This window comes from Magallana gigas, chromosome 4 (genome assembly GCF_963853765.1).
Source record: "Magallana gigas chromosome 4, xbMagGiga1.1, whole genome shotgun sequence".
Lineage (NCBI taxonomy): Eukaryota > Metazoa > Mollusca > Bivalvia > Ostreida > Ostreidae > Magallana > Magallana gigas.
The window spans coordinates 52,782,226-52,793,911 of record NC_088856.1 but is presented as its reverse complement, the minus strand read 5'-3'; the positions used below and the strand labels follow the sequence as shown (position 1 = coordinate 52,793,911).

General features: G+C 31.4%; 1 protein-coding gene across 1 annotated transcript; it reads left to right on the top strand.

The window, feature by feature from the left end:
- Window positions 1–8,096: 8,096 nt before the first annotated feature.
- Window positions 8,097–9,650, top strand: LOC136275108 (tripartite motif-containing protein 2-like). The gene has a single exon (XM_066083421.1). The coding sequence runs from the start codon at window positions 8,097–8,099 to the stop codon at window positions 9,648–9,650; it is 1,554 nt and encodes a 517-aa protein (XP_065939493.1).
- The last annotated feature ends 2,036 nt before the right edge of the window (window positions 9,651–11,686 follow it).

The following is an 11,686-nucleotide window of genomic DNA, read 5'->3' as shown; positions in this document are numbered from 1 at the left end:
AATTGAGCCACAATGAATTGTAATGATTCCACAGTATTTTGCTTCTGGTTGTACATAACAACCAAAACGACTAACTATGATTTATATCTGCAAATATTCCCTCAGTTTTCTGCACGTGTTACTCTGATATTAAGCATATGGTGCCATTTATTTACGTATATCATCCAAAGTTCTGCTCTCTTCTGTATTGTCTAGACAGCAAAAATGCAATGTTTATACCTCAGGAACAAATATCTTGTGTTTGATGTTCTCTGCAAGCTTTCTTCATTTATGGATTTCCCTTGCACTAATAAAAGTATACTCATTTTTTTTATCGGTGCAAGAATGAAATGGTGATAATGAGCTGTCATTGTATGTTGCTGAATTGCAGTCAACCTTTTGATATCTACCTAATAGTAACCATTTATGGTCATTTTTATAACAAGCTGTTAAATTCTGTGGCTAAAAAATCTTCAGATAACATTAAATGTTTCCTTTACTGCTTCTCTAACCAAAGGCAAGATGAAAGGCTGAAGTAAAAGCTGGGTTTTATTCATTACGTAATCACAAGGTCTGATTTCCACATCATAATCAACTTTTAACATTTGAAAGCTTTTGTCTATATCATAGTCTGTAGGAGAAATATGCATGTAATTATAAAATTTTGATTATCTGCTTTTTGCATAACACTTCGTTTAAACTCATCTACCTTTACATCAACCATATTTGTTCTAAAAGAAGTTAAATCCATTTAATTATCTGTAAAACACGCAAAATACATTTTACTTAAGTTTGTACTATGTGTTAAACCATCTCGTCCTTTCGTTTAATAACACAAGATAACCTTGCTATCAGAGAGGTAGCATGATGCATAAAATGGGATGTTATACTGCCTATTTTTAGTGATAGCGATGCAATTTTAATTTTTTTATTTAACCGAGCTAAGTTCCATAAATAATACCTTGTCCACATATTGATGAAAGTTTGGATGTACCAAATACAAAACGCAACACATATTTGTCACTGAGTAACATGAGTTCTGTATTTTTCTGCCATATCGCCACCTTTAAATCCCGCATGAATCACAAAATAAAGCTTTTCGTTGTTTCAATAACAAATTGTTTATATTGCAATCATCTAACATACATGTTCTTTTAGAAATAAAATGTGAAAATAATTGAAATAAAAAATACAGCAACACTAGAGGAAACAAAGACATAAATGTTTTGATAAAATGAAGGGGTATCCAGAGAAAATAAATCTATTTTTAAAAAATCAATGTAGTTCATAAGTACGTTCATAGTTGAATAATGTGGAGACAAACTTGAATTCATTAAATTTGATTGGCTGTAAATACTTTATATGAGGTTGATGTGTTTTGATTAATTTATAAAAGGTATACATGATTTATATACGAGATCGTCTTCCAAGGTTACCTTAATAATTGTTGCCAATAAAATAACTATGTGGAAATTTGAAAAGAGGCAGCAATTTTTCTTATTTGAACATATAAACGCTGTCTATGGAAGTTATAAAATGTCAGATTTAATAAATAGATACTAAGCCAGTAAACTGAAAATATAAAGCACTAAAATGGCAAACGACAAGAACAATTGATACTGTCTGTTGATATTGTACATGGACTGCATACAATGTGGCACTAACAGTGTTCTAAATCAAAAGTCCGAACGAAAAATACAAAACAGGAGCCGAGCAAACGCAAACACAAACGCATACACATATCAAAGGTAGGATCAGGTGCCATGGAGGAGTCAGCTTCTCTGTTGACAGGTCACATCCGCTGGCTGCTCTTTGTCGTGATCGGGAAAACGGAAAATCCGCAAACATTTCGGTAATTAATAATGGCCTAACAATACGTATGAAAACCGTCAGTCAGCACTCGACTTGGCAGAAAGAAGATTGTATATCTGACAATGTCGATGTATCGACCATAAAACTTACGTACGAAAGGGTGACTTCAATCAAGACTATATGCATATAGCATATCTGTCAAATTTTGTTAAATAAAAATATTAAGAGTGCATTTCCAATAACATTTTAAGATTCCAGTGTATCTAGGTTTTGCTATGCACGATTTCTTACACGATCAAAAACCTTTCGACAATATATATGTTGTGTAAACAGAAATAAAACACTTTATTGGCAACCGTTCGATCAGGGTCATAGTTTTCTTACTCTTCATACTATCATAAAACTGTCACTTTTTCCATTTTTAGAGGAAGAGAAGGATTTAAATTGTAAATCAAAGAAACCTTTAATTCTATATCTGTAGATCCCATAAACATCCATTTTTAAAAGGTACTGATAAGCATTTCTTGCATTTATTTATTTAATCAACTCAAACTGTATTATATAGTTTTTAAGGACGCACAAATGTCGCGATGATGGAAGACAAGGTTCGTATATGTTGTTTACTTCTAATTCAAAAATCAATTTGACACCATTAGAGTGCGTGAATGCGTGTGATTTATCTTATATTATATTGAGTTATAATTATATAAAACCCATTAATTGCAGATCAATTTTAATTTTATATTTGAACTATGAAAAAAAGGGATATTTGTAATTGCAGTTTTTGTGCCCCTCCTTATTCAGGCATAATAATTATATGGCTTTGACATTTGGGACTTTTACTCATGTTTAAAGACGGTAAACTATTTTAAAGAATCACTTATTGAATAGAATATTGAAACCTGAATTCACGAGTATCGTATTTAAATATGATACATATACATGAATTTGATTACCACTCTACTAATACATGAACCCAATATTTACAAAACTTCACAATGAACATTACTTAATTGTTCTATTTAAAAGAAAAAAAAACATTTAAAAGGAAATAGAATTAATGTGGACCTGTATATTTCAGGGATATATTTTATTAACGCCCCTGTCTATGAGACTTACATAACGCATGCATGTATATTGCACACATTATCAAAAGGGCATAATCAAGATTTTATTGAAAAAATCCAATAAAAATAGATTAACCATGAACTATATATCATTTTTCAACTAAAGTATACGGCCATAAATTATATATCTATGTAACCGGACATCCGTAGACAGCCGTTTTATTCGACAGATTTATTAAAACTTTTTTAAGCATTGACCTATAAACAAAGTAAAAATACATTAGACAAAATGCAGCCTTGTACGTGCATTCAATATGTTTGGCTTCTATAGTCTGTTGACAAAAAGCAACCGTTACACCAGTATTCATTTATTAGATAAAAACATGTTTTGTAACAATTTAATATTTGAACTACAAACAAGTTTAAGAAATTACTATCGTAAGTTTTATCACAAAAATATGATAGTGTATAAACTTTGCATCAAACAATTAAGTGCTCTTATCACCATCATGGTAGTAAATAAATATATAATTAAATATGATTTGAAGATAACAAAAGATGCAGCTGATATACGCTGGATTGGTTGACAACGTTGAAAATGAAGTACTGCCCTATTACACTAAGTTTAAACGGTTTCTTATACTAAAAGAAAATCAAATTTATTTGATAATAAGTTGAACCAATGAAATTAAAACTAACCATAAGCAACTAAACTACAGATGAGTAATATTAGTATGAGTAATAAGGATGTACTGTACAAAAACGAAATAGAAAAATCCAAAAACGAATAAATACATATGAGATGAAAAGAAATAAATCTGTTCTACCGTATTCAGAACGAAGGAAATACTCAATGTGTATAACCTATTATATATGAATATTTTATAATCAATTTTCTTACGCCATCGCTTGTGTCTTCATAAAAGCAATATCAAATCAAAGTACTGAAGAACTGACGGAAGTTGATTTTGTCGATGTTTATTTATTTTAAAAGCAATGATATGTTATTTTGCATGACAAGTTCATGTATACGTAGTTTCTAATTTGAATTACGCATATTTTTATAATATGAACTAGAATGTCGAGAAACCTCCATATGAACCGTGTTAGATAATATTTAAAGATAAAATTAATTCAATCAAACTATGTATCAGTGGTAGAAATATTTCTCGAAAATTGTATGGATCCAAGCAATTATTTTATATTGAACTATAGTCTCGTTAATCCAAACGCTCGGCTGACACCGTAAATCTCCGACAAGGGTTTACGGAGACAGCCGAGCGTCGAGTTGAACGAGACTATATTGAACTCTGGCGTAGGAATACATACGACTACAAAAAATATTTAAATTGTTCGTACCATTTAAAATCTGACTATTTTTAAGGTATTTGTAAATAATTTTCCTTAAAAAACAATGCTTTAGCATACATCACATCGAATTCATCAATTATTTTCAAGAACTAAGTCTTGTCAGGAGCAATGATTTGTGCTGAGGTCCAAACACTGTTTCACTTTCGGTTTGTCCGAGTGACTGCATAGGAGAGTTGATTAAAAATCAACCCCCAAAAAGGCTTAATATTACTTTTTGAAGAGGTAGAATAGCTAGAACTTGCTAGAATATTGGTTGATAAAAAGGTTTGAAATTCCAAACACCGGGGTCATATTTCTTCTGTCTGGGTGGGGATGTACATGGAAAAAGCTCATATGTTTTCTCACACTGTTTGTACCACAACTTTGTTTCAGAGGAGTTTGGCTTGAGTATTCTGAATTTTGTGAACATTTTATTAGCTACCCGTTACCCGTTACCTGTTCTTTGTTTTCTGATTTGTAGTCATTTACTGCCTGTTTATAAATGTTTAAAAATTTCAATTAATATGATTGCTACTCGCTAAAATTTACATGACTTTGTATTACAAATGTGTATTTTAGTATAGCTTTTTTGTCGTTATTATCTGATAAAGCTAATGCGCAAGTTTGCTTTGTGTTCTCGTCATAATAATTAATGATTAAACATATTCTCATAAGTTTTCTCGCCATGTCCCAAATAATACACTTTTGGTACTTTACTCAATAACTGCTCTATCTTGCCCAGACAGTTACATTGCCCTCTTGGAAACACTTATATTTTTCATGATTTAGTGAAATTAGTGAAATTGCCATATAACCCTAGCCTGCGATTTTTCTGCATATCGATTACGTCAGGTGACACTACTGAATTCAAAATCCACTGATATTCCCAAAATTTGACTGACATTGTCTGACATCTACTCTATATTGATTTTACCTCACTATACATTTCTACTGAACAGCACTATGCCCTAGTGTGGGCCACTGTACAGTCCTAGCGACTTCTACATTTAGACCAATTACAGTTTTAAAAATGAAATGAAAAAATGTAACTTTTATAAGTATATCATATGAATAAAGCTTCAATGCTTTCTAATCATTTTGTCATTTTATATAACGTAAACTTACCTTTTCATCATATTTTTGACTGCCTTATCTTTTTGGTTTTCTTTAATTACCTACAATACACAAGGGTGACCAAATCAAAAGAGCGGGTGATAAAATATACCAATTTTTCGATTAGCACATTCCATACATTGACAGTCCAATCCTGTACATGTATAATCAGCTTTTACTCAGACTTAAACGTATCTATATTTCCATATACACCCACAAATGATACCTGAAATATTAATTATTAACGTTTTTATTTAAAAATCGTGTAATCAAGCATTGAATCATTATTTTTTAAAGATGTATTCTCATACCTGCAATGGTGTGTGCATACATATTGCATAACAGGCTCACTAGCCAGTAATGAAATTTCGATTGCACACAAATTAATGTAATTACGAAATAACATCCTGGAAAAAAGTATAGTTTAAAACTTAGATAAATTTTTAATCTTTAATCCATTCCTGTAATCATGATTTTAATTCAAAATTTCTGCGAATAAATTAATGCGCAATTCACGAAAGAGCCATTGGGAAAGCCAATTATGCTGACAAAATAGTGCACAAAGCTAATGATTTTAATTACACAATGTTATTTTGAATTCTGTTAATCAATGAAATAAAAATATAACCCCCAGTATAATTAAAATAATGTTTTACTTTTTGATTATGACAACGGACATAAGAAGAAATATACCTAATTTCATCATACGGAAGGTTTCACGAATATCATAAGTCATCGCCTACTAGTATTAAGGTCATTGAAACTTATTCAGTTGAACATGTAAACAAACTGATTCGTCACCATGTCCCTTTAACTGTTAAGAAATGTTTACATCAGTGAAATGTTTATGAACGTTAGTGAGATATTAGGTCGTGTTCCGGTTTGTCAAGAGGTTCTTCGAGAAATCATGAAGAAAAAATACACATGCCCTCCAGATTTTGTAATTTGTTTTTTGTGTTGTGCGTTATTATCACAAAAATAAATTATTTTTATTTATGAGGGGATGAAAAGTAAATGTAAATATATAATCAGACATGAGATCACAAGATGTGATACCAGTATCCGACATTGGACACATAAATGCTCTACCGACAATTGTTACACTACCATTCATCACAAACTTATGTGGGTTTTAACGGATGACTGATTAAGTAAATATAGAATAAACTATTGAGACTTTAGATCCAGGATACAATGATTAATCTTCAATTACTTGGTATTTAAATAATCAAGCAGTGTTTGACATAATAAGAATATTCCTGGAGACAAATCCACATACTTTGAAATAGGAGCAAACATCTCTATGCGTATGATTAAAGAAGTTATATAGAACATATCGGTTATATTGAATCGCGGAAATTCAAAAAACACAGAACTAAATATAAAACCTTTAAAATGTTTTAATAGCAACAAAAAATTCAAGTCACAGAAAATAGGATTTGGGGTTGTTGGTTTTGGGGGTTTTTTGGGGGGTAAATGCTGCATAATATTTTCTCATAGCAGCCTTGAAATGTAAACAGGTATCAAAGAGTTGATCTGTATTTTGTTTAAATCATGTTAGTAAATGAAAAAGTAATAACATTTGTATCATTTGTATGTTTTGAAACGACCCCTATTATATTCATGTATATGATGTCATCAATTTATGTGAAGGAACACACACTTAAAGAAGCATGGAACCGACGCCATCGTTATGTTTTATTAAAGCCTTATAGGACCCTCTTGACTTTAACACAACATTAACTTTAATTATATCTTGTCTAGGTTAGGTTTGTACATCGGGCGATGACAGAGGTGCAAGTAAAGGTTGCGTTTAATACCCTTTGGTGAGAGAATGCAAAATACAATGATGATAATTTAATTCATTAAGCATAAAACATGTTCAAATGATTAATGCATTAGGCAAGAAAATAAAGAATACAATATGCTCTCATTGAAATTATATACCTGCGCCTTCTTTCTACTATTATTTCAGTATACAAATAACGTGTCTATGCATTTCATGACGGCATGACGTTATTGGTTAGCTGGAGAGTTATAAACAAAACTATATTCAGATAACCATAAAAAATCAAAGAGCTGAAGAACTGACGGGAGTTGATTTTGTCGATGTTTATTTATTTTAAAATCAATGATATGTTATTTTGCTATACGTAGTTTCTAATTTGAATTACGCATATTTTTATAATATGAATTTAAAAACTTTTTCGACTAGAATGTCGAGAAACCTCCATATGAATCATGTTAAATAATATTTAAAGATAAAATTAATTCACTCAAACTATGTATCAGTGGTAGAAATATTTCTCGAAAATTGTATGGATCCAAGCAATATTGAACTCTAGTCTCGTTTAACCAAACGCTCGGCTGACACCGTAAATCTCCGACAAGGGTTTACGGAGAGAGCCGAGCGTCGAGTTGAACGAGACTATATTGAACTCAGGCGTAGGAATACATACGACTACAAAAAATATTTAAATTGTTCGTACCATTTTAAATCTGACTATTTTTAAGGTATTTGAAAATAATATTCCTTGAAAAACAATGCTTCAGCATACATTACATCGAATTCATCAATTATTTTCAAGAACTAAGTCTTGTCAGGAGCAATGATTTGTGCTGAGGTCCAAACACTGTTTCACTTTCGGTTTGTCCGAGTGACTGCATAGGAGAGTTGATTAAAAATCAACTCCTAAATACAGTTTAAATCTTATAATGAGGCATTTAATTCATTATCTTTGATTTTTTTAGCAGAACAAATCAAGTTATCTAAGCATGGACACCCATCGAAACTGGGCCCAGGATGTGTTACGCTGTCAAATTTGTAAGACCCCGGGCCCCTCTATGTACTGTGATATTTGTCACATACATCTGTGTAAAACCTGTGTGGGGGAACATATCTCTGATGAATCCCAAAAGCACGAAGTGGTGTCATTTGAAAAGAGGGGATCTACTTCTAAATGCCCCAAACATTCCTCAAACATAAGTGTTCTTTACTGTGAACAATGTGACATTCCTATTTGTACAAAATGTGCTTCCTGTGAAAATCACCGAGGGCATACATTTATTGAACTTATCAAAATTGTCGACGGCAAAAAGAATATCATTCAAAAAGATTTAGAAGAACTAGAAAAGTCCATTTTTCCTAAATACCAAGAGATTGCATCTAAGATTCAAGCTAGAAAACCAGATCTGAATAAGAAACTGAAATCAGATGTTGATGAAATGGACATAAAAAACCTGGCTGTCCTAAACGAACAGGAAAATGAAATCACACGCATCAATTCTAAAATCACGCAAAGCATTGCTGATCTTAATAAGTTACTTAACTCCAATGATGTCAGACGTGTAACTGCCTACAAATCGAGGAATGCAGAATTCATAGGATTGCTTCCTAAACTCACAATTTCTTTACCACATTTCACTCTTCAAAATATAAACAAAAATCAGCTTTGTCAACAACTTGGTTCTTTATCAGTGTTATCTATCGGTGCTGAGTCCTCTTTCCTGGGAAGACTGCTCAGTGATGAACCTCGGATCACCAGATATATAAAAACTGAGTTTGGAGAAAACAAATTACGCAGTGTGTCCTGTCTGAGTGATGAAATTTGGACGTGTGGTGAGGACAAAATGATAAGAATTTACAACCTCCGGGGGGAACCAGTGAAGTCAGTCCAAACAAAGTCAGGCAACTGGCCATCAGACATAGCAGTGACAAAGGGTGGTAATCTAGTTTATACCGATTGCAATGATAGATCCGTGAATATATTTCTCAATGCACAGATAGAGACAGTTATCAGGCTACAGTCGTGGATTCCTTGTAATGTCTGTAGTACCTCCTCTGGTGACCTCCTGGTTGTCATGGACCATGATGATGATACACAAACAAAAGTTGTGCGTTACTCTGGCTTCACAGAGAAACAAAGTATTCAGTTCGATGACAAAGGACAACTTCTCTTTTCATCTGGTGGACAAAAATTTATCAGTGAGAACAGGAACCTAGATATTTGTGTGTCAGACTATGTCGCCCGTGCAGTAGTGGTGGTCAATCAGGCCGGGAAACTCCGGTTTACCTACACTGGTCCTCCCTCTAATACCGAGGGATCATTTAGTCCAGTCGGCATCACAACATACAGCCAAAGTAGAATTCTAACATCGGATTTTGAAAAACATCGTATCCACATCCTTGATCAGGACGGAGAGTTCCTCCGCTACATTGACAATTTTCTTTTAAACAATCCATTCGGTCTATGTGTCGACAACAGGGACAGCCTCAATGGTGCAGAGTATAGCACAGGTAAAGTGAAGAAAATACAATATTACATGTAAAAAAAAATACGTTTGATAGTTATTTATCTGTCTGATTATGAAAGCGCTTAAGCTATATTGGACGTTTTTCGTGTTTTCTTATTTTACTTCTTATCTATAACTCGCTGACCACTGTGGATTTTATTGTGTTTATATATATATATATATATATATATATATATATATATATATATATATATATATATATATATATATATATATATATATATATATATATATATATATATATATAAAAAATCCAAAATGAGTGAAAGGTGATATCACACAGTATAAATAATCAAAAAAGAAAAAGAAAATGAACAGTTCCAAAGTTTCTATTCACTAGCGCTTTCTGGATTTACATCCTTCTTCAGGTGAATGTACATAAGTTATGAACTTGTTTTCCTTAGAAACGTTTATTATGACGTCATGATGTAACGAGAGTCTTTTCAGGGAAGGAATAAATCCATGACGTCATAATACACGGACAATTTTCAGTTTTTCCGTTTTATAAACTTTATACTGACAATGCAATTGAACGAAGGGAAAAAGAAAAACATTTTATAAAGTCACTAAAACCTTCGTTAAATAGTTTGACATAGACTGTTTTATCGTCTTTGATTTTGTTTGACTGTATATTACGCTATATAACTTTATTCTATGATTGTTTCCTTCTATAAGCATTATGACGTCATAGTATTATTGTTGACGTTATCACTAGGTAACGTAATTACGTTATAGTTTTAACGACTGTAAAACGTCTGAAGATTTTTAACAATGAAAGCGCTGATGTTTTGCAGTTAGTGTTGTTTTTTTTCTTTTATTTTATATATATATATATATATATATATATATATATATATATATATATATATATATATATATATATATATATATATATATATATATATATATATATATGCTTTCAAAATATTTGAAACTTTTGCGGAAAAATGACATTGTCCAGTGTCTTTGCCTGTGATAACACTAAGTATCAATTTTGAACTATATACCCCATAACCATAACTTCAAATGATGTATAATTGGGGCACCAGCGGGGTTTGCTTATTTTTATTTAAATATTGAATCGTACAATGTCTAAAAATTATATAAGTAATAAGAAATCATTTTTCTAATATTATGAAGTGATAATTTCGATCGGGGCGTGATCAAACCTATCATTAAGCCTTTCGGGGTTTATTGGTTTTGACCACGCCTCGACCAAAATTATCACATCATAATACTAAAAGAATGATTTCTAATTTCTTGAACAATGTCTATAAAATTTAGTAGAAATATGACGTTAAGTAAAAATTTATGGCAAAATCTTCATTTTTTAATGACCTTCGTATTAACAAACTGAACAAATACATATATAACACATCACAGTGTGAATGAAAATATTAATGTATAATTTGTTTAGCAAAAAGAATCATTACATTATATTATGGTTTTATTTAGAAAAATTGTTTTAACTTCATTTTCATAATGGACTATATATTTGATATGGCCAAATATCTGTGCCCATTTTTAACCATATTTTATATATGTACCGCTATCGTATCTAAATCAAATTTTAATAAAACTTTTTATCTCACACGTGTGGTGTATATGTCTTTTGTGATAAATCTTTGCGTTATCAATCGGATGATGCTTTATCAAATAATTCCGGTCCAAACTATTTTGATACAGCGGTTCGCTTTAACGCTTCTGTGATCTATTTTTGAAGATATTCCTATATATTCCACATGACTATTTTCACTATTAAAAATAGTAACGAGGCCGGGTCTAATTTTTTCTGCCCTAGATTTTTGAATGAAATTTTTTACATGAATTTCTACTAATATAATTATTATCTTTAGATAAAAAAAAAATTAGACATTTACCACATCGTTTGTTTAAGGGATCATCTCAAAATTTGTTAATTTTTAACATAGGACCCTATGGGATTTTGCTTGAAATGTATCAATTTTGCACATTTTTTACATTTTTTTTTAAAACGTCTGCCCTAGGGATTTCTTTTTCTGTTCTACACATTAAAATTATTGCTATAAGGC

Bases quoted from the DNA above. Each gene is read 5' to 3' on its own strand.
- LOC136275108 (XM_066083421.1), top strand. From the start codon at position 8,097: ATGGACACCCATCGAAACTGGGCCCAGGATGTGTTACGCTGTCAAATT.